General features: G+C 36.4%; 1 protein-coding gene across 1 annotated transcript in view; it reads right to left on the bottom strand.

Annotated features, from left to right (window-relative positions):
• Nucleotides 1–2,876: 2,876 nt before the first annotated feature.
• ammecr1 (AMMECR nuclear protein 1) overlaps nt 2,877–24,741 on the bottom strand; it is a 32,520-nt gene continuing 10,655 nt past the window's right edge. Inside the window, exons 3-6 of the mRNA XM_059542110.1 lie at nt 19,734–19,848; nt 8,983–9,073; nt 8,763–8,859; nt 2,877–3,190 (exon numbers count right to left, since the gene is read on the bottom strand). Of these exons, the coding sequence (XP_059398093.1) occupies nt 3,076–3,190; nt 8,763–8,859; nt 8,983–9,073; nt 19,734–19,848 (418 nt within the window). The 3' untranslated portion in view covers nt 2,877–3,075. The remainder of the gene's footprint in view (nt 3,191–8,762; nt 8,860–8,982; nt 9,074–19,733; nt 19,849–24,741) is intronic.

Consider the following 24,741-nt stretch of genomic DNA (forward strand, 5'->3'; position numbering starts at 1 on the left):
GAGCAGCATTTGGACATGGCTGGAGGCATCTTTGGTTCCGTTGAACACACTAAGGTAACATGAACCAATCAACTTTCAAAGGACTATGGGTTCAACCGAGCACGAAGCTCGTTTGCAGGTGTTACAACCCAACGTGCATGCCTAAAATGAGCATTTGCTATACACACCAAACACTAATCCCAGTTGTGGTGTTAAAAACAACAGAAATCCAAAGACAGGGTAGCGAGAAAATGTTTTTTTAACCAATCTTTGAGCAATGTAACTGTAGGACAGGTATTGAGAGATTCTACAGTCTTCAAATGCGCCTGGGATTGCTGATGTCCTCAAAGTGCATGTTCAATCTACTCTAGGAATCATGAAAATACTTTGTTCCAGTTGCAGTCATTTTACAACTGTAAAATGTACAGACATATGACAGAAGCAACGTGTCTTTCATCACATAGCATGGCTTGCAACTGAACTAACCGATGATATTTGAACAAATGTTGTTAGAAAAGTAAATTCAGCACACTGAACCTCATTTTCGCTGTAGTTTTGGCCATATGGAGGCAACAGCGTTCAGCTAGTTGAGCCAGCCATCTTTCAAAACAGTAATGTACATGAACGCAAACATTCACAAAGAGCGATACTCCAGGGTAATTGTATTTTGCGTAAATGTGCACATCTATAAGAAATGAGATGTTAAGCATATGCCCAAATCCCCCAGGCCATGAGGGGAAAGATGGGGTTAGACTCGTCACTACTTGTCCTTTCAAACCTGCAGGAGATTACACTGGTAGAAAAAAACACCTGTAAAACAGATCTGCATATATTGAGGATAATAATAAAGTCTGATATGATCAATGAGTCCGCATGACCAGTCACATTTACTGCGACCACCCCCGACAAGAGGTCCGATTAGCACCATTTTATAGTCTTTTTTTCTCATATCTATATAGCAGTGAAACAAGCATGCCATGTTTAACAAGAGGCCACTTATTCATGCAACAAATGTATTGCAATGGTCAATACATCAGATTTCAAATGCAAAGACTTAGTTGATTTTGCAGCAGAATTTTTTTTTTAGTTTGTGCTGTTTTAATGGACCAACAAACGGGGCCCTGATCGTCCAACTAGAAAACAATACCAGGGCTAAAAAAAAAAAAAAAAAGCAGATATTTAAAGGGATGTTAAAGACAGAGACCACAAATGTGTCACTTTTCATAGCTGACCTACATCCTGGTAGGTGGGGTTTAGATTAATCAGATGAAAAACAGTCACGGTTGGGCAGTAATAAACACTTGACTGTTGCCCAAAAGTCGCTGGTCAAAACCTTCATGTTATGAATAATCGGTCTCAAGGTAGTTGAGCACTCAGGGCAATATTTGCTGGTCCACACCATAACCATTTTAAGGCAAAACAACTGAAATCAGGTTTTTTTTCTCTTTAGGTTTAAGTGAGCTGGATAACAACTGTGGATGGAACCCAAAAAGCCCTTAACATTTTGCATATGAAAACAAAACCCGATTTTCACAGGGACCTCTCCCATTATTTTCCTTTCAGAAAAGTGAGGCCACTGCTTCTACAGACAATATGTGATATTCACTCTACCTCCTGGTCTTTGAAAAAAAATAAACATAAAGCTGTATCAAACCAACACAGAGCAAGAGTTGAAAAGGGGTCTAATAGAGTATAAATTGTCAGTGAGAAAACTATGAAAACACTTACAACCATAGTTTAAAAAAAAAAACTCCCTGGTGTGACATGACAACATTCATCAAATTAGTTATCTTCTCAATTACAGCCAATGTAAAGTCTGCGCGTTCATATGGAGGTGTAAACATTGTTGCCATGCGAGACAGAAACGGACATATTCATCCATATTACCAGATCATTAAAAAACTAAAACAAAGTGTCTTCTGTAGCATCCTCCTGAGAATGAAGATTACCGAGCCAGGTAAACAGACCAGGAGAGAAATGAATTAAAAACAGCTATTTAGAGCAACCTCCCTGCCACAGCATGCTTAAAAAAAAAGTATGGCTTTTTTTTTAGCTTGTCCCTGTCATTTGACCTTGTTCTCTCACAAATGTTTCCCTCTCTGTGTGACAAAATAGGTGCAATACAAAACAGACTTGAATCTGCTGTCTCTTTATCCATTTACACCCTTACTCTGAGCACAGACCTACACTTTTAATCTCTCAAACAACACGAATACAACACATCACCATGAAAAACTAAATAAGAGACACTTTTCCTAGCAACACTAGACACAAAAAGGCTTGTTTATCTAAGTTAGTTCAGTTCAAATCAACTTAAATCATGGGGAAAATATTCTGGTGTACCCAAAAGCTAATTTAAGATAGTGGTTTCAATAATCTGAGAGTTAAAAAAAAAAAACACAAAAAAGAACAACAACAACACTTGACTAGTTCTTCACTGCCTAACCTCGGCCACACTGCATAACCCAACAATGCTCACGATAAAACGAGAGCAGAAAACTAAATCGCCACTCGAGAGGAACTGCACAGAGAGGAACGAGAATCCCTTAAACCCTGTGGCTGCCTATATGATATAAAAGTCAAACTAGTAAGAAACAATAAAAGAGGGAGAAAAACGGAGCAATCACTAAAGCAGAGCATACATAAAATCAGAGCAAAAGCATAACTACTCCAACATTTAACCTTATTTCCATCCACAGACTGAGAAACCTGATTTTAGGAAATTTGTTGAAAAAAACAAAATTATATATATATATAGTATTTGTTTAAAAAAGGGAAGGGGCTGATTATATATATATTTGTGTTATATATATATATATTTGTGTTATATATATATATATATATATATATATATATATATATATATGCGCTGCAAAAACTAAATGAATACAAAGAAATGAATTGTATTTTTTCGCTTTATAATCACCTAATGCTTATTTGCCACCCGCTGCCATGCCTCCAACTGACTGAGGACATGGCAACGGAAACTATCATCATAAAATGGTACAGTAGTACAGATAGCTAGACCACGAGGGGGCGGGCTCTCCCGGTAAGATGTCCGCCGAGAGGTCCAGTGACTGGTCATGCGGCTCGCTGTCAGGAATAATGGTTGTACGGAGGGAGAGGGTGCCCGATGCCATTCTGGTAGTGATGATGCTGGCGGTGGCCGATGTATTCTGCGTAGCTCACGGTCATCTTTTCACTACGGTACCTAAAACAATGGTGGAAAAAGGGGTAAGCATTAGAACAGTGAAAGACGCTTGAAATAATGTTCATTGTGCACAACAGACCTGTGAATAAGCTGTAAAATTGTGCAACAAAAATCTGTATTTTTGCTCCTGTTGTCAGTAGTGTTGGGGAAAGTTACAATTAAAACTAATGCATTAGTTTAGTTACTCCCTAAAAAAAAGTAACTAATAACGGTACTTAGTTACTTCTTATGGAAAGTAATGCGTTACATTACTTTTGTGTAACTTTCTTGTAGGGCTGGACAATAATTCAATATCAATATATATCGTGATATTTTTTTAAAATTTTGATTTTTAAACACATTTTCGATATTTCGATATAATAATATAATAATAATAATATACATAACAGCATTTGTCACTGACTGACGTTAGGCGCGCAGCCGTCAGAAAGAGCAGAACACCATTGGCTACTTTCGGGATGACGTACACCGCAGAGTCACGCAACCAGTGCTCAGCACAGCAGTAGTAGGCTGATCTCCAACGCGGCAAATTTTAGCTACAAAATGAGCACCCCTGACCGCAATAGAAATGTGACTGAACGAGCTTCCACAAGTGAGGAGAAATCAGACGAAATGGTTGATAAGAGAGGAAAGACTAATTCAGTGGTATGGAAGTGGTTCGGCTATCTGAGATCTGATAAACTTCAGGTTTCAGCGTGCTGCAAAATGTGCCGGAGAGTAGTGCCGACTAGCAGCGGGAACACATCAAACCTCTTCCACCATCTGAAGCAGTTCCACCCGATAGAACATTCTGAGAGTCAGAAGATGAGGCACCATAAAAGTTTAAGCCAACAACCTGTCCCTCAAACAACACCACCATCATCATCCCCAACACCAGTTGTGTCAAAAGAGAAACCCATGCAGCAAACACAGATCGCTGCATTCATGCCTTATGACAAGCAGTCTAAACGTCATAAAGACATACAAAGGCTGTAACAAACTTCTTGGCTAAGGACATGATGCCGTTTACTACGGTGGAAAACGTGGGCTTCAGGAAAATGATTTCAATCATCGACCCAAGATACGAGCTCCCTGGGCGAAAATATTTTCCACGCGTAGCTATCCCTGCACTTTATGGTGAAGTTAGGGAAAGAGTGGAGGAACAACTGAAGTCAGTGTCATATTTCGTGACCACAGCTGACCTGTGGTCAAGCCGAACCTCAGAACCATACTTGAGCCTGACAGTCCACTTTATTGATCAAGATTGGAAGCTTGTCAGCTTATGCCTTCAGACGGTCTACTTTCCTGAGGATCACACGGGCGAATCAATTGCAGCCGGACTTGCAGATGCGCTCGCCTCCTGGGGACTCCGCGAGGACCGGCAGGTCTGCATCACCACAGATAGCGGGACCAATATCATCAAAGCCGCTGAGTTGAACAGATGGACAAGACTACAATGCTTCGGGCATCGACTGAACTCTGCTATTGGTAAGTTATACACAGCAATATAAATGGTAGTGTTATGTTAAAGCTGCATGTAACCTTTTTGGTCAAAAATTAGCAAAATGTATATAATCAGCCAGTACATCATGAATCCAATATCCAAACCGCGGTTTTGTCTTATCCTGAACCACTACGGTACACTATAATAAGTGTTTATATTCGGACTATTTTAAACTACTTCGGCTCGGCTCTGCTGCGGAGTAGCCCAGTACCTGCGTGATTCGTCATAGACATAAACAGAGAGAAATAGTTCCGGCTACAATGTTCTTCCACAAGATGCATGCAGAGCGCCACACGTTACAGACTGCAGCAGCTTTAATTGATTTTGTTTATATTAAATCATTGTTCTTAATTAGTACTTAGTTGTAACTATAATACTTACCCTGTAGTTGATTAGGTGATTTTATTCCCCCTATTTAAGTAATTTTATAGGCTATTCCTTTAATCTTTATTCAAGACGTATTTGTATGGATTATACATACAGCAATTCTTTCAATTAAATTCAAAGGTGTTTTACTGGCATTGGAACATATGTTTACATATGTGAACATATGAACATTGTTACATATGTTAATTTGCAAAAATCAAGTGTAAAAAAAAAAATTATGCAAGCAGAAGAATTTGCAGTAAGAATAATATGATTAAACGACAAATTGTAGTTAAAATATAAATACAAATTATAAGTATATATTGCTTTTTTTTCACTGTCTACAGAGAAAGTTAACCAAGACAAGTGGGTGGACAGAGCAATTGGGGTCTGTAAAAAGGTGGTGGCTGCCTTCTCCTACTCCTGGAAGAAGAAACGGGACCTTGCAGCTGCTCAGGAGGAGTATCACTTGCCAAAGCACAAGCTCATCAGTGAAACACCAACAAGATGGGGCTCCCGTCAACAAATGGTGAAGCGGGTTCTGGAGCAGAAAAGGGCCATCACAGAAGTCCTCTCAAAGGACAAGAAGACCAGACCGCTGGTTCCTAACTGGCAAGATGTGGATGTTTTAGAGTCTATAGATGCAGCTCTAAGCCCACTCCTCGAATTCACTGATGCCTTGTCTGGTGAATCCTATGTCAGTGTATCATTTCTAAAACCAGTGATGCAGCTCTTCAACACCTCCATCTTGAAGGAAGCAGAGGATGACACAGAGCTCACCAGGACCATAAAGACAACAGTGATGGGATACCTTAACCAAAAATATGATGACCCAGCCATGGATAATCTACTTGACATGGCATGCCTCGTTGACCCAAGATTCAAGCTTCAGTACACTCAGGAGGAGAAGAGAAAATACATCAAAGAGATGCTGAAGGGAGAGAGATCTGTTGTGGTCAGGGAAGAGGAGTCCAGAGAAGAAGCCATGAGAGACACTTTTGTACCACCCAAGAAAACAAAGCGTTCTCTGGCTAGCTTTATTTCAAACAGGCCCACCACTACTACTGACACAGAAAACTTGAGTGCACAGCAGGCAGGTGAGAGGGAGCTCGGCAACTACCTTCTGTCTCCACATGCTGACAATGACTCAAATCCTCTGGATTGGTGGAAAGTTTATCAAAACAACTTCCTTAGAGTAAGTCAACTGGCACAACATTACTTGTGCATTCAGGCCACAAGCTCCCACTCTGAGAGGGTTTTTAGTACAGGTGGCAACATTGTCACATGTAAAAGGGCATCTCTGGAGCCAGATAATGTAGACCAGCTTGTATTTCTTGCCAGAAACCTCTAGAGCCTGTCATAGGATGTCATCAACACTCAACAATGTCCCTGCCCCAGCAACATGTGTTTTTTGTTGTTGCTCACTCTTTTTCTCTTTTTTTCTGCAGCTGAGCACTTTTCATATTTTTTTATCCTGGCTGAAGCACTTTGGTTTATAAGAACAAGTTTTGTTACAATAAGTTTTGTGTAAATAATAATACAATCAGCCTGTTATTGTTTAAAGATAAATATATTAATAAGGTCAGTCTGAGAGTCTTATGTTTATTTCACTTTTCTTGTTTGTATAAAGGTTAAATACAAATAAAAGGTGAACGTTCATTTATTTGTACCGTTTTTATTTCTTAAATATTATGTAGTTTTATAGGAGGAGGTTTCATAGACTTGGCAAATTAATTTTAATTTATTATTTATTTATAATTTTATAATTAATTTAAAATGAATTAACCTCAGAAGATTGTAGGTACAGACATTCGTTGTGGGCAGTTTTTCTGAGGCTTTTATATTGTTCATATCGATATCTAAATTATATCGTATCGACTGAAATTAAGAAACATATCGTGATATAAAATTTGGCCATATTGTCCAGCCCTACTTTCTTGTTACTTTTTAAATATGAGCAGGGTTTGATTGTTTTTAATATAAGAAGTTATATTTCTAGCAAATATAGAAGCCCTTACACACCAAAAAGTGTAATGAATAAACCTCAGGCTGAAGGAAAAGTAAATTCACGTCTGTACAGTAGAACACAGGAGAAGATTCAACACTCTTCAGCAATAAAAAACATTGAAGCACAATTGTTATTTTATCTAAAGTCATTTTTGCTTTTTAGTATGGTTGAACTGGATCAAAGATCAGCAGCAAAGACACTAGTTAATAAAATAGGATTATATACATTTGTGTTATTTAACATTTAATTATTGCAGGTTTGCGTCATATTCTGAGTTTGCATTTCATGGTTTTTATAAATTTTGATGAATACTAAATCTGTTTTTTTTTTTTTTGCGAGTGGGATGAATTAATTCAGTCAATAAATTGGAAAACACAGTAACTGGCATTACTTTTTAGAAAAAGTAACTCTTCTGTTTTGACTATCACCCAAAAAAAAAAAAGAGGCTAAATGTACTTAAAATATTATAAATACTAAATATAAAAAATTGTCCAAGCTACTCCAAGCTCTATCGTTGCAGTCAGCGGGTGTTGCAGTTGGAGAGTCCACAAGTCGTCAAATAAATAAATTAAAACGGGCCAACACCCAATTTTTTATATAACTCCGACTGGATTCGTCTGAAAGACGAAAGTCATATACACATATGATGCTTTGAGGGTAAGTAAAAGATGGTATAATTTTCATTTTTGGGTGAACTAACCCTTAACATATCACCAAAATAGCTCCTTGTCTCAAAACATTATTAAACGTTGCAGCAACAATGAAAACATTGCTAAGTAAATTTGGTGACAAAATCCCCAAACTGGAAACACTGCAGCTAAAATAAGTGTTATGAAGGGAATGAGTTTTGAATTAATCTTATCTACAAAGTAGGAAGATGGGCATACTTTGAAATCCACACCTGCCACGGTGTTTGTTATCTGTCATCTCAGACAGAACAGAGGCGACACTGAAAGTGGCACTGCTTGCCCAACTCTTTCACTGTGCACATAGTGTACTTTTTTTTTTTTTTTGAGTTACCGTAGATCTAGACTAAATGAGAACATGCATTTACTCCATAGATTCACTATTTCTCAGAATTAATAAACACTGTGAAATGCAAACTCAGAAAATGATGCAAACCTGCAATAATGTTAAATAACACAAACATCCTTTTTAATCCAATTTTATTAACCAATGTCTTTGCTGCTTAACTTTGACGATCCAATTCAACCATACTAATGAGCAAAAATTAGCATTAGATAAATCATTTGTCCTTTTTTTTTCAGTTTCAATTTTTATTAAGAATGTTAACATTCCTTCAAGCAACCCAGAATGGAAGCACAGCTTAAAGGTTTGTTTGAGCTGCGCCCTCTACTGTAAAGATTTCCTTCAGCCTGAGGCTTATTCATTTCACTTTTATTCATTTCACTTTTATTCATTTCACTTTTTTTATATTAAAAACAAACGATCAATTCCAGGCTGGATGAGGAAAAAGTAACACAAAAGTATCATAGCACATTACTTTCCATAAAAAGTAACTAAAGCAATTAGTTACTTTCTTAGGAAATAACCCAATATTGTAACGCATTACTTTTAAAAGTAACTTTCATCAACACCTTTCACTAAAGACTTGTCCCATTGGACACAAAAACTAAAAGATTAAATCTACCAATAAATAGCCTGTGATGAAAAGAAATGAATAAGAATTTGTTCAGAATGCTCAATTGTCTCACCTGGTCAGTTTAATAGTCTTCCTGAAGTCATTTGTGATGGGAGCTTTGTAACCTCCCTTTCGAAGCAAGGAATCTATGGTCTGAATGTGGTCCCATCCTATCAAGACAGAAATTAAATCACGTTCCTTCATACTGATTGTTACTTTTTGGTCTGAATCCTATTTCTAATGTAATTCAAGACATCACAAACGGAAATCAGGCGAGTGTATTTTATTCTCACCTTGCTCCTTTGCAACCTCTGGCAGGTAGGTGGCGGTGCGCTTTGATCCTTTTTCACTAAAAAACTCTATCCTAATGCCGTGAACACCCACCTAGGAAAAAAAGACATCTTGAAAAATCATGTATATTTTTTCCATACTTGACCTTTGTGTAATTGACAAATACTGTTACTTTGGTGCTGATAATGACATCAAAATTGTAAGAATAGGTTGTTGAGAGAGGAAAAATTTCATCTGTGCATCTGCAATCAGTTCCGCTCCCGCTTTCTTTAAAAGGGACAGGAAGAGACAGACATACTGACAAATGAAATATGAGACCAAATAAACAATTATACATCATAGATGCCTGCCTGTAGTCCAATCCTTTCAAAATATTGGAGAGAGTCGTTTCTCCAGGCACTCGCATGGGTTGCAAGATTGAGGATACGCAACAGGAACGAGCACATTTGACAACGGAAGGTGACTAGCCTTATACGGTAAGCTGATGAGTTGATTTATCCATGTTTTAATACACCTCTGGTCACAGAGCTTTCTAGTTGGATGCCGTGGATTTTTAGGTCAGGTATAATATCTCTGACCCAGTTCGTTTTGTTGGCTTCAATGGCTGCAAATGAGCCGTTACAACGCCAACTGGCAACCTGGAGTGTCAAAATACTATTAAGAGCATTGGCAGTGGGCGGAGTCACACAGACCAAAACCAAAACTTTGCATGTCCTTCAAGTGGGTTTGCCAAATGCCATTAAAAGGAAAAGAAGCTGCTCAAATGGGCATGATGCTGAAGAAATAATGAGGTCTGTTCTAAAGTTTCAAGAGATTGCACTGGCGCAGCATGTGTGCACACAATTAAGCTTTGCTACCTTGACAATGTCTGTTCATTATCATAATAAAATACAGTCAGTCAAACATATGGAAATAAACACATACTGCTCAGGTTAAATATGAACTAAAATCTGTGCCGTTAAGTGCTATCACTGTACCGCCAAGATGTCATTCAAAACATTGTATAACGTGGATATTGGAATGCGAGTGAAGTAGCCTACATCTATAATTTGGCATTCAAATATATAGCAAATATGGAACCATTTGATTTTGTATCAAATGAGAGACCCAACATTGGTTTCAGTTTCATTTTAACCTAAATTAAATAGTTTTGGCTTGTTGTTTATACTGCTATAGCTTATATTTTTCATTCTTGTTCTTTTCTAAATACTGGTAATTGAAAGGGTTTGTTGTGGAGTGAGAGGAACTAAAATAGCCTAGCTACGTTAACAGTGTTTATTATAATGTTTGTAAACATTTTGAGTCGCATTAGGCCTTTTTCTGAATGAAATAATAAAATGCAACTTATACGCAACTTGTTTTTTTTCTCCCTCTTTCTAAAAACACAATTTGTTTATACGCGTAGCTTATTTTAACCTTGCAGCAAACCTTTTTAAATATTTTGATAAATTACTGAAAATTTTATTTATCGGTCAAAATTCTTAACGGTCGGTTAACCGGTAAAAATAAACATCTCTAGAACAGACAGAAAAATAAGGCAGATGTGGCAAGGGGATTGACGGCTTTATTAAGTTAATCAGACAGCATTAGTTTTGAGCGACAATTATTAACATAAGATGTCTTATTGCATGTACTGATTTGAAAAAGGTATTTGTATTTGTATTTATTAATACGATAGCTGTTTTAGTACTTTTAAAGTATTTATTAATGCCTTATTCTGCATGACCATATTTTAGATCCCTTAATTCTTACCTCATTTCTAAACTGCCTTACAAATTATTAATAGAAAATTATTAAATTATTAACTATTAAAAGTTAATAGTGAGAATTAGAACCCAAACTGAACTGTGATCTTAAGGTGGGACTGTCTATTATTTGGATGTGGTTGTTAAATGCTTGCAAACCATGTACAGCACACCACTCTGCATGAAAGTCTCAGTCAGCTAACAGTAAGGAAAACACAAACTAACATCCCCCAACTCTGCAAACACTACAAAAAAAGATGCACGCACAATACACAAGACATCATCATCACTCCTCATCCAGGGCACATTTCTGTCTGCACTGTTGTTGATCACGGAGGACAGTGTATAAAGAGAGTGTGTCTATACAAGCACATATGTTTGCATGGCCTTAATCATCAAGCTTACACAGTATAATGCCAGGCTAAGTCTCTAAGGCCTGTGCTTCATTTGAAAGCAAGGATGTAGTGAGTATCTAATTCTGCACAGCCCAAATTCACTCTCTGATCACGCAAATTTGCAAACCGGCCGATATAAGCTAATTGCATTTAAATCGGCATCGGCATTTATAACGGCCGATGAAACATGAGAAACAGAGTCTCATGCTTCACTCATGTTATGAGTGTTGCATAGTGTGCCCACCAGAGGGAGCTCTGCAGCTCCAGAGTTAACAACAGCGCCAGAAGTCCACTACAGAAGAAAGCGATCAGCCAAGGAGATGAAGGAGATGTAACTTACTGTTTTGACGGTGAGTCTGTCGTTCGTCATGTGAAATGATTGTAGATTTAGTTCATGCCCTGTATATAAAAACTGTGTGGTAGTTCTAGCTAATGGTCCTATCATTATCACTTCTAAATATTCTGTAACATCACTTACAGCCGCTAATGCATTGCTATATTAGATTAGCCACAAAGCTAATACCATGTTTATCAGTGGAAGAACGCGAACGTTAATAGGAGGTCAAACTATAACGTTAGCGTTTAACTTATTCTTATTCTATTGCGGTGTGTTTCCCACATAATGACTGCGTAATTGGGCCTTTCACACAGGACGCGGTATGCACGGCGCTTGCCGCTGGGTTCAGCGTTGCCCTTCAGATACAACGCGATTTGCGCTGCGCTATGGCGCAGTTTTAAAAACGTTTAGCGGGAGCTCTTTCATAGTCTGTTGTTCCTCCTTTCGGTCAGCAGCAAACATGTATCTGTACCGTTGTTAGAAGTGAGCGATAGCGCTAGTCCTGCTGATGAGAATTAAGAGAGAAGCAGGGAAGAAGAGGCTACCGTCAGGTCCAGAGAACAATTTGGTGAATTCAGGCTGGTTACGTTACTCTAACGCTAGCTTCCTTTTTAGCAGGCCCCTTAAATGCTTGCTATTAACTTGTTTGAAGGTGGTTCTTCTCAAAATTGACAGCGGTGTGTTCATGACACTAACATTAACCATTCAACTTCGAATTGATTCCGGAATCTTCCGGTAATAGTAGGCAAGACGATGTTTTGATTCAGACTGCACAAAGAGAAGAGGAGAAGATATACGGGTCTGTTGTGAATGTGTCTGTGAGAGCAAATAGTGTAGTTACAGTAGCTGCGTCAGAAATGATTAAACCAGAGGGGACATGTAAATAAATGAGCTGAACAAGCGCTTTATTTTTTAAACATTGTTTCAAAGCAGCTTTACAGACATAACAGGAAAATGTTGAAATAATATTGTTAAATATAAGTAGGTAATATCTATTGCTTGACAAATAAAAATATATATATATATTTCTCATTTTTGCCTAATGTAGGAGATCCCAGTTTATTATTATTATAATTCTAATGATGACATGAGTAATGATACATGGTGATATTATTAATACACATGCTTATTCTTTCTCTGTCTCTCTTTCTGCCTACAGATGGCTGAAAAAGGTGAATGCTGTAGCAGCAAAGTGTGGGACTACTTCTGCAAATACTTTAACTTTAGTATTATAATTTATTTACAGTACACACACAGACTGTTAAAACCAGCTTCAACTGGAAGAAAGTAAAAGTGTTAAATGTTTAAAACCAGACTGTTTTTTGATCATTAAAAAATATATAGTTTTGATGTGCAATTGTTTAGTCATTGAGACTGTAATCTAAGGCTTTTTTTTAACATAATCACTTCTGGAAAATGGTTTATACAGCCCACATACATAGAACAGGCAGATATTTTGCTACTGAATGTTGTGAAAGTGCAGTTTATAGGAAATGTGTCTAATATCCAGATTATTTTTTAAAATCAAAATATCGGCTTATAAATCGGCTCTTTTCGAGTTAATATCGGCATCGGCCCCCAAAAATCCATATCGGTCGGGCTCTAGTTTTGAGCTCCAGACTGAGCTGCGGTACACTCTGTGATGAACAGCAGCTTTTCTGATTTGTTTGTTTAAACATGTTTATACATTTCTTTTCATTTCCTGATGAGGTACAAGGTATGGCTTTAAGACCAATTAGCCTTTTTCCCAAGTGCAGTCTTTACCATTCTGAAAAATTTATATAAAAAAAAGTTTTTGGGGCACTTACAACAACAGACTGCCAGAAGGTTAAGTGCATGTGCCCAATGTGCTTTGTTTTCCTGAAATCCTCATGATGGTGGTGGCACCGATGCTTGTGCCCATCCTCGTTGCTTGCAGTATATTTTCATTTAACACTCTTTAAACCAGCATAACATTTGTAAGACAGTATAAAAAATAATATTGTAATAAAACAAATATTGGATAAAAGTTGAAATGCCAATCAAAAACATTTTCAAAACACAAATAAATCAAGGAAGGAATTGTATTCCACAATTTACAGGATATCTGAAAAAAGTTAATAATTTTAAGGCTTTTTATGACCCTTTTTAAGAACTGCACAAATAAAATGAATAACATATGAACAGGTAACATATTAAACTGTAAAATGACTGTAAAATGGTTTTCACAAAATAAAAATCTTATAAAATGATAAACATCACATTAAGCCTTTAAACCTTTAAGAAAAGGGATAAGTCAAACATATACATTATTATATTAATTTAAAACGTATGAGCAATATCACAAGTAGTTCTAAGATATGGCTGCATATCAGCTGTGATTCAGCCGTATGTAATCACAAAGTGCCGATATACAGCCATATTTCATGTCTACAAGTGTGATACTGCATTTCTACAACAGTTTGACAGCACGAGTGCATAAATACATAAGAAACTACAACAGGGTCTTTAAAAACCCTCTTTTGTGCAAAACTACTTCCTTCCGCCACAAATTCTAATCTCAGTCTGACAGATTAACAGCAGAGCTCAAGCCTCGGTTACTACTTTGAAATCATCACTTTACAAATAGTAACGAAGGAACATTGAGTTGCTTCATTAAAAGCTTATTATATAACTGTATTAAAAGCAATTTATTATGTGGTGTTAAATATTATGAGAGAGATGGACTGAGTGAGTGCGATTACCTGCATCTGATACAGCATTCATTTTTCAGCTCAATCTCATGTATAAAACATTAGTCTGAATGTCCACGGAGGAAAGAGCTATCTTTGTCATAATCTCCTTTCATCTGTTAAGGGGGATTTCCAATGACCGCGCTGCTCAGTGCATTTGTTAACTACGTCTTACAAGCTGTTATTGCAAGTAAAAAGAACTTGTTTACAACAGTTTCAGTCTCTTTCAATATAAAAGACTTTACTGCTGATTCACTTATAAAAAATAGTCTAATGGTGGAACAATGTAACTAAAATTAGTGGGCAACCTATATATCGCCATGGCCGATATTCTGCATTATTCAAATATCGGCATCGACCGATACGTTTTTCTGTTTGGCAATGCGTTCGAGGCGGGACTTTTATTTTGACAGTGCTGAGAACGGCAGCACCTGAGCAAGCACACAGTGCTCACATTCTCACTCGTTCCTTGTTGTCGCTAACAGTACCGTCTAATACGATAGAGGTCTGTCTAATAATCCGATAGAAATGTTTAACAAAGGAATTAAAATGCATACAAAAAGTATTATAACTAGAGCCCGACCGATATATCGGCCGGCCGATATTATCGGCCGATATAAGCTAATTGCATTTAAATCGGCATCGGCATTTATAACGGCCGATGAAACATGAGAAACAGAGTCTCATGCTTCACTCATGTTATGAGTGTTGCATAGTGTGCCCACCAGAGGGAGCTCTGCAGCTCCAGAGTTAACAACAGCGCCAGAAGTCCACTACAGAAGAAAGCGATCAGCCAAGGAGATGAAGGAGATGTAACTTACTGTTTTGACGGTGAGTCTGTCGTTCGTCATGTGAAATGATTGTAGATTTAGTTCATGCCCTGTATATAAAAACTGTGTGGTAGTTCTAGCTAACGGTCCTATCATTATCACTTCTAAATATTCTGTAACATCACTTACAGCCGCTAATGCATTGCTATATTAGATTAGCCACAAAGCTAATACCATGTTTATCAGTGGAAGAGCGCGAACGTTAATAGGAGGTCAAACTATAACTTAGCGTTTAACTTATTCTTATTCTATTGCGGTGTGTTTCCCACATAATGACTGCGTAATTGGGCCTTTCACAAAGGACGCGGTATGCACGGCGCTTGCCGCTGGGTTCAGCGTTGCCCTTCAGATACAACGCGATTTGCGCTGCGCTATGGCGCAGTTTTAAAAACGTTTAGCGGGAGCTCTTTCATAGTCTGTTGTTCCTCCTTTCGGTCAGCAGCAAACATGTATCTGTACCGTTGTAAGAAGTGAGCGATAGCGCTAGTCCTGCTGATGAGAATTAAGAGAGAAGCAAGGAAGAAGAGGCTACCGTCAGGTCCAGAGAACAATTTGGTGAATTCAGGCTGGTTACGTTACTCTAACGCTAGCTTCCTTTTTAGCAGGCCCCTTAAATGCTTGCTATTAACTTGTTTGAAGGTGGTTCTTCTCAAAATTGACAGCGGTGTGTTCATGACACTAACGTTAACCATTCAACTTCGAATTGATTCCGGAATCTTCCGGTAATAGTAGGCAAGACGATGTTTTGATTCAGACTGCACAAAGAGAAGAGGAGAAGATATACGGGTCTGTTGTGAATGTGTCTGTGAGAGCAAATAGTGTAGTTACAGTAACTACAGTAGGTGCGTCAGAAATGATTAAACCAAAGGGGACATGTAAATAAATGTGAGCTGAACAAGCGCTTTTTTTTTTTTTTTTTAAACATTGTTTCAAAGCAGCTTTACAGACATAACAGGAAAATGTTGAAATAATATTGTTAAATATAAGTAGGTAATATCTATTGCTTGACAAATAAAAAATATATATACATTTCTCATTTTTGCCTATGTAGGAGATCCCAGTTTATTATTATTATAATGCTAATGATGACATGAGTAATGATACATGGTGATATTATTAATACACTTATTCTTTGTCTCTCTTTCTGCCTACAGATGGCTGAAAAAGGTGAATGCTGTAGCAGCAAAGTGTGGGACTACTTCTGCAAATACTTTAACTTTAGTATAATAATTTATTTACAGTAAATACACAGACTGTTAAAACCAGCTTCAACTGGAAGAAAGTAAAAGTGTTAAATGTTTAAAACCAGACTGTTTTTTGATCATTAAAAAATATATACTTTTGATGTGCAATTGTTTAGTCATTGAGACTGTAATCTAAGGCTTTTTTTTAAACATAGTCCATTCTGGAAAATGGTTTATACAGCCCACATACATAGAACAGGCAGATATTTTGCTATTGAATGTTGTGTAAATGCAGTTTATAGGAAATGGGTCTAATATCCAGATTATTTTTAAAATCAAAATATCGGCTTATAAATCGGCTCTTTTCGAGTTAATATCGGCATCGGCCCCCAAAAATCCATATCGGTCGGGCTCTAATTATAACGATTGATTTTATATAATATTATTAGTAATAGAAAGGCAAACATTATAATACTTTCTCATTTGCCGTCAGCATTCAGCAAATATTTACATCATTTAAACAAATCTTTAAATTGCTAATGAAAATTTAATTTCACAAACCTTGCAAACTTGTGAAGTGTGCATGTGACCTGCGTGACTTTTTGTCCATGCAAGTTGAACAATTTTAAACATTAATTTCGTGATTTCAAATTATGCTGTGCTTTATGCATTTGCCCGCTGTCATATTAATGTCATTTTCACTGTGTGCTTTATGTAAAATTACTGTCACCTTGGCTTTATTTGAAAAAATATGATTCCTAATGCACAAATACTTCCCAGAATACTGAGTGCTCTGTTGGTTACAGTTTACTTCCTTTTTAATTACTTGTGGAAAACATTGTCATGTAAAGAATTTTTACACATTTATTTAATCCATTTTCAAATGATTTCAAATGTCTTAAATAGCAATTAAAATAAATACAATTATATCGGCTTTATTTCAGAAATATCCGCATCGGCAGTCAAAAAAACAATATTGGTCGACCACTAACTAAAATTACCATCACAAATACACACACTGTTTCCCAATACTAAACAAACACTATAATTGAATACTACTATTTATATAAAATATTTATTGAATAATAATATTTAACAAAGAACAACAACTGCCATCCTAAAAGTTGCTAGGCAATTCAGTCAAATGTAAAAGTGCAAAACTATTTGCTATAGAACAAATAATAGAGTAATGAGACCAAGGACTGCCGTTAGAATAACCCAAAACTATAGATATCTCAGAACCAGCGGCAAATTCCAGAAGATCTGGCCGAGGTGAGGCTGCTCTTGGTGCATTTATGAGCACTGAATGGCCGGCCACTGACACCCTGGAGCTCACATCTCCAAAAATTACGCTAACTTATTTGTTAATCTTTAATAACAAACCAAATATTTGACGTCTAAACAACTACATTCTTGCCTAAAAAAACTCTTAAAACTACATTCTGTGACACACACACACACACACACACACACACACACAAAAGCATCATTTATAAAAAAAAAAAAATGTGTGGACTTGGGCATACGAAATGTCACTTGCTTTAAGAAATACTGAATGTGGAAAGCTACAAACAGTCAGTTCTCATATCACTAGAATGTGGCAATCCTCTCAGCAAATCAGATTTGAGGACCAGATAGATCTGTTATTTAAAAATACATACTCTTAGTGTCTTGTTTTTTTAGATTTGTAGAAGACACATACGCTTCTTTCACATTTACAAAATAGTTGGTTCCCTTCGGAGACAAATTCATATAAAAACACCCGCACCGTGTTTTGATTGTGAAACCTGCTGCCCGTGTTGGGTGTAACGCGTTACGGTAATTAAATTATCCACTGAAAAGGTAAGGGATTACTGCTCATTTTTAAGTAATTTAATTACAGTTACCTATAAAGTACTTGCATTACATACAGTAAATTTCAACAGTTCTAAAATCAATATTGAATTTAAAAATTTACTGTCTAAAGATAAAATTGAATGCAGCATCTTTAACCCTCTGCGTACCAGCACGTTCACTTTTTCCTGAAAACACAGAGAAACCTTAAATACTCAGATACAGATAAGACTAAATCGAATCTAAAAAGGGCCTACTTTTATTCGTGTACACTGACAATAACAAAACATTGTTGCACTTTCTGCCGTCTAGGTCTCTGTGAGCAACTTTCTACACGTCACAAACTCAGCGAATATTTCACACAGAGACATTAGAAATATGAGAAATAATCGAAAATGAATATTCTTTGATTATGTAATCTGTATGAAACTAAAGCGAGGTACAGTCTTTTCCGTATCTTAAAGTTTGAAGTTTCTACTTTTAAATGAACGAATTCAAATCGAAAACGAATATTCTCTGATTATGTAATTCTTATGAAACTAAAGCGAGGTACAGTCTTTTCCATATCTGAGCTCATTATATGCAGTCACCTGCGCGCAACATCTAGATACAAAAAATAGATAAAATAATAACCAAGACTTGTCTAATTTTCATAGTTTTTGAAAGAAGTTCTGCTATGAGGAATTTACCTCAGAACAGCGTGATCTGACATGGCTTTATTCAGCAGAGAAGATAATTTATGTAATTCATTCTTACCTACATAAGTTAACGTGTTATTTTTTACATAAACCTGTACGGATTTTACAAGTTGGGCTTTTCCTGAACATCTTGCTAAACTGAAATGTATCTTAACTTTTCTTAAGCTTTTTAGTTATTCAGATATGTTTTTATTCAGAGTATTTCTATTTGTTAAGCAAAGGTGGTTACACTTTTTTTTTTAAATGTTTAAGTAATTCAGTTGTTTTAAAGCTAAAAGGCTAAACTATTCTATGTTTGACTCAAATTGAAAGAAAAAAAGTTTTATTTCTATTAAGGTTCATAGGGATTTTAAGATGTAGCCTTATTAGCGATTTGAATAATTACGTTACTTATTGAGTAACTAAGTTACTTTTAGGACAAGAGTAATTAATAAAAGTTATTTAAATACAATATTGATGATGTAATTACTTTTTGAAAGTAACTTACCCAACAATGCATACAGCTCATATTTATTCAATGAAAATCACAGCAATTTTTGTCTTTCTGTCCCCAAATTTAAGAACTTTTGAAATAATAGTTAAGACTTTTCTTATACCATGTAAGGTATTTAAGGCTTTTATGGCCTTAAATTCGACCACTAAAGATGTCCCGTCGTGCAGGGTGGTGATACATTTTGGTAGCCCAAGTGGTAAAAACGGTTTTGCAAGCCCTGCATATCATGCTAAAGATTTTTTCTTGGGGCCTGGTCAGGTTAGAAGTTCAGACTTCCCATTTCAAATGGTGGTTCAATCTCTGTTGGACCACATGAGACAGACTTGAAACGTTTAAACTGACAAGGCCTAAAATCTCATGCAAATGATTCAGTGAGCAGACACCTGTTTGGCTCTTCAGGGAATAGTTATTTAGTGGTAAGTGACACTTATTACCAAAATGCTTGCAGCGAAAAACCCTTAAGTGCACAGGGAGTTTGTTTGTTTAATTTTGTGAATAACAGATGGTAATAGCTTCTGCGCTCTTACCTCCCAGTCTAGGTAATCACCAACATCCTCAAAGTTGGTGAGCAGAGACACTGAGCAGAAGAGGCGCGGCAGCTCGTCCCTCGTCATGGGGGGAAAACGACTGTCTTTAAGGGCACTGTGAAGAGGACATGAAGGCAAGATTTACAATTAAAAAAAAAGTCTACTAGGGTAGACGGCCAATCGCAGTGAATAAGTACTTATGGGCATGAATGCCTACACCCATTCATTTAGGGATCAGAATGACTAGTTGCCTAACAACCTAGTGAAGCTGACTAGTGAGTCTATCTAGATTTAGTGGCACAAAAACTGGCAGACACAGGAGAGGACATGACAATGTCTCAAAAAGAGACTTCATAAGAAAAATCCATCATCAAGGAAAGATCAACAGTGAGAGGAGGAATAAGGTGGTGGATTTTCTTTGGCAACTTCTCTGTTAGTAACAATAATAGAGTTTCTGTAGTATCGGTACGGATTCAATTCAGTTCCCAAGAGCTGTGATACTGACGGGAGACTGCTTTCAAAAGCTCACACCAATGCATTTCTTGGTAAAAATTGTCATCTTGCAAGGTATTAAATGAAATGGCTGTTAAATGTATGATTTTCTTACCTGAAACAAAACTAAAAAACAAAATATTAGAAGTCAATGGAATCTAGTTTCAAGCTCCAAAAGGTTAATTCAAAAACGGCAACACATTAATAACATTTTAATGGTTTATTATTGAACATTTGGTCCACTGTTGACTTTTTCTTTTTTTGCTGAAATATCAAATTTGTGAAATTTCACGGGAATAGTAATTTTTATTTTGTAACTATTGTGGTATAAACTATATTATTCATATAATGATATAATTCATATAACTTCTCTCTCACCCTGAAAGCACAGGTGTGATAGATGTCAGTCAGCTCCTGATCTTTGCAAGAAAGATCACAGAGATTTTTGATATTCAAGAGAAGCTGTTTAACTTGGCTTCATTACATGGCACCACAAAGGGAGAGGATATTTTCAAAGCGGTTAAGAATATGGTATGCGAATATGGGGCTTTGCTAAACTGTCTGTTGTTATTGATGGAGCACCTGTAATGCAAGGAACAAAATCTGGATTTATTGGGCTTCTTCAGAAGAGTGGTGTTAACGGTCCAGTTCTGCACTGCATAATATATCAGGTTAGTAGGCTTATTTTATTTACTTAAAATCTGCGAAAGTAGTTTCTCAACAATGAAGCCCATCGAATCAACAGAGAGAAACCGGCTGACAGATGACTCTCTCTTTCAGCTACTGCAAGTTGGCTGTACAAATTTTGAGACTGACATTGAATTAATTGTGCACTAACAGGAGAGGCCATAAAATTTCACATTGAGATGTCTATTTGTTAATGCTAGGAGACATATGGCATTAGCTTGTGGACGTTATAATCGTTATAATATTAAGGTCTGATTGTCCAATCGATGTCATTTAGTTTGTACATTCTTACTATTATAGAGAATTTCAATATTTAGGGTGCTTTCGCACCTGGCACATTTCTCCCCTTAGCTGGGTTAGTTTGGGCATATGTGAACACGGCAATTGCACTTGGATCCATGCCAAAACATGGCAGAGGTGGTCTTGGCTCGATTGAAAACTAACTCTTGAGTGGTTCAGTTGTAGTGAGAAAACAAACCAGGCTATATCACAATGTATAATGGGTAATTACATAAGTTCCATGAAAAGCATTAGCTTAGTTGTTTTGCTAATACCTCAAAATGAACCTGTGAATGTGGGTTAGCATGTCTTCTGCATTCAAAATCAAATAATTTTTTTTTTCATTTTATAATGCAGTCTTATTGCTCTTCTTCCTAGTAGGTTATCCAGATGCATCCTGGGCTCCTGCTCAAAATAATAAATATAACGACAGTTACAAAAAAAAGAAAACGCTACAAAAAACACAATAAGCATGTGAAGCTGTTCCATCCTGATGGATGATGTCAGCCATCACAGCTAAGTGGAATCCCAGAAAATAAATGGTGGAACTTTTACCAATGAGAGACCCGTTTACTCGTGCATGACTTGTATTAACAAATTTGGTTAATTTAGAAACTTTTCCGTGTGATAGCGAACCACACCAAGAATAAAAAGCAACATTGTAATCATTTTAATCCCTGTTTCGGAACAAAGCAATCAATCTACAGGCATGAAAGTACCCTTAATTTTCATGTTTTACACACAATATTATTAATCTAAAGGCAATTCTGCACTATATTTGTGGACTCCGGACAATAATTTCATGTGAGCTTTTTTGGCCCATTTTTCATGTGCGGATCTTATTTTTTTTTTTATCTTTGAGCTATTTTTGGATCTACACACTGCCAGAAGTTCAGGTAGTTATTTAATTCCATCTGGCACTATGCTTCTCCAGTCTCTTCATTTGTATTATATTTGGCGTTGCAGTCCCACCCTTGGATTTGGTCTGTGACATTATGATATCATATGTTATTATGATATTATGACTGATATCCAGGCACACACCCATTTTTTTACCGATGAGGATATAGAATGTATACTTTTTCCGGACTCCGAACCTACAGATTTACCAACCTCTATGGATGAGGATTACACGAATAAATATAAATTTCTATATATACATATATATATATGAGATCGGCTACAGCTACACGGTACAACCCTGAGCAAATATGTGAGAGCAAAGAGAATTCCTAGAGGTTTGCATATCCAGAATTTATCGACTTTAGGTTGTAATGATGAGGACGTCTATACCACATGGTGCAAAATTCTCAACAAAGCTTCTTTGAAGATAATGGTTTTGATCATTGAATACACTCAACAAGAACTGTTTAAAATTAAACAGGAAATCACTGATCTTAAAGGAGTAATGTTATGCTCTTTAACAAAGTCTTAATTTTGTGTTGGGGGTGTAACAGAACATGCTTTCATGCTTTTTTTTTATTTTTTTACATAATTCACATAATTAAAATACCTTTCTCCCCAGTCTGGCACAAACGGCTTGTTAAATTCCAGGTTTGATGAAGGTCCGCCTTCCATAAAACAAAATGTGTTGTGATTGGTTAGCTGTCCCAGTGCGATATGATTGGTGAACAGCTTACACAGTGTTTCAGTACTGCCACGCCCCTTACCAAAGCAGAAAGTTATGTCTCTTCTAATATAGTTAAGGATGGCGTCAATAATATTGCCATATCAATAGGAGTCGGATTCAGACCTCCGAATATATTGAACAAGAGGATCGCGCAGAACCTTTGCACACACGGATATGGATGGACCTGGCGAAAACTTCATGCTACAGCAGCTCTTCTTCGTTTTATCTGATGCACTAACTCTGCAGCAGAACTTCATCGTCGGCGTCTTGTTTGATGCACTCAACCAAGTGTTCTTACCACGACCTTGCCCCTCCTCCACCCCCCAACCATTAAAAATTTCTGTAGGTGGGAATTATTTGGATGATATTCTAATGTGACAAAACCCGGAAAACAACGCCGTTGTCCAAATGAGCCATTCATTGTAGCTCTTGAAAATGATTTTTTTTTAACAAAGTATGATGAATAGATTGAACGTCACTTATTTGTGCCATCCCAAAGAAGCACACAGTCACTTTTACGGACTTTTAAATTAAATGTCCTTAGCCATCTTCAAGAATCGACTTAAAACCTCTTCTCTTTTTTTTTAATCGACTTAAAATCTCTTCCATCTTTATTTGACCCTCTAACATTAGCACTCACTATTCTAATTCTATTCTTTAAAAAAAAAAATTAATCCTTTCTAATCTTTTTGTATTCTATTTTCTTTTTATTTATTATACAATTATAGAAAAGACCTCTAACACTAGCTTGCTCTATTCTTTTTCTATTCTATCAGTTTTCTTTTTGTTTGTTATATTATTTAAAAGCCCTCGCTACATGTACTGTGTTTAAGCTAACTGTGACTTGTTATAGCACTTATATATCATTGCTCTTTTGTTGTTTTTGATTGCTTCCATTGTCTTCATTTGTAAGTCGCTTTGGATAAAAGCGTCTGCTAAATGACTAAATGTAAATGTGTGTTAAATTATGTTTAAAATTTGATATGCAAGTACTGGAGTTTTATGAGAATAAAGAATAATCAAAATAAAATGTCACATTTCATGTGGTTTGTGCAATTCATACTTATCTAAGTCACATTTGTGACTCTCAAATTTCAGATTTGGGCCACCTTTTCTCGCAGTTTGATCAGCCCAGGTAAAAAAACTACGGTGATTTTAAAATACAGGGTTCAACAATAAGGACTGTCTAATGGCCCGGGACCACAATTAAAGACGCTCAGGAAAGTTGACCAATTTGTCTTCGGGACTTTGTCAGTTCATTGCTACGAAAGGTTATCATTTGCACATGAATTAAAGACTTGCTAAATTAAAAATTCAAGCGATTTTAAAGCATTCAAGCAAGATGAGAATGACTACTCCATTCAGTACTCACTGAGCGCACACTGAGAGATGAGTCTTAACGTGCGAACACTGAATTGAGTTTTTTCTGTGCCTTCTTGTGCTTGAATGGAAAATACATATTAAAGTATGCCAAAATATCCGTCTTGGCGATTATCTTTGTAGCTTTAACAATGATTCATCTGATTCAAAGGCCATTTTTTTGCTTTATTTCAACCCATCTCTGTTCCGGGCTTGCATACAAACTGCATGCAATAATTTTCAAAAATGTGTGGAAATTAGTGATGCACCGAAATGAAAATTCTGGGCCGAAACCGAAAATTTAGGATGCACTTGGCCGAAAACCGAAACTGAAGCCGAAAATGGCTTCTTTTAAAAACGTATTGCTTAATTTTTAATGGATCTGAAATGAAAAATCACAAACCAATAGAATAATCATCAAACTTTTATTAACACTTACAGATACATAAAACCTAAAATATTTTTTAATAATAAATAAATAATATTATTCTTCAAGTTTTCCATTGAATAAAATAGTTTAACATTTGTGGGGGAAAAAAATAATCCACAATTATCTGAATA

This window comes from Carassius carassius, chromosome 47 (genome assembly GCF_963082965.1).
Source record: "Carassius carassius chromosome 47, fCarCar2.1, whole genome shotgun sequence".
Taxonomy (NCBI): Eukaryota; Metazoa; Chordata; class Actinopteri; order Cypriniformes; family Cyprinidae; genus Carassius; species Carassius carassius.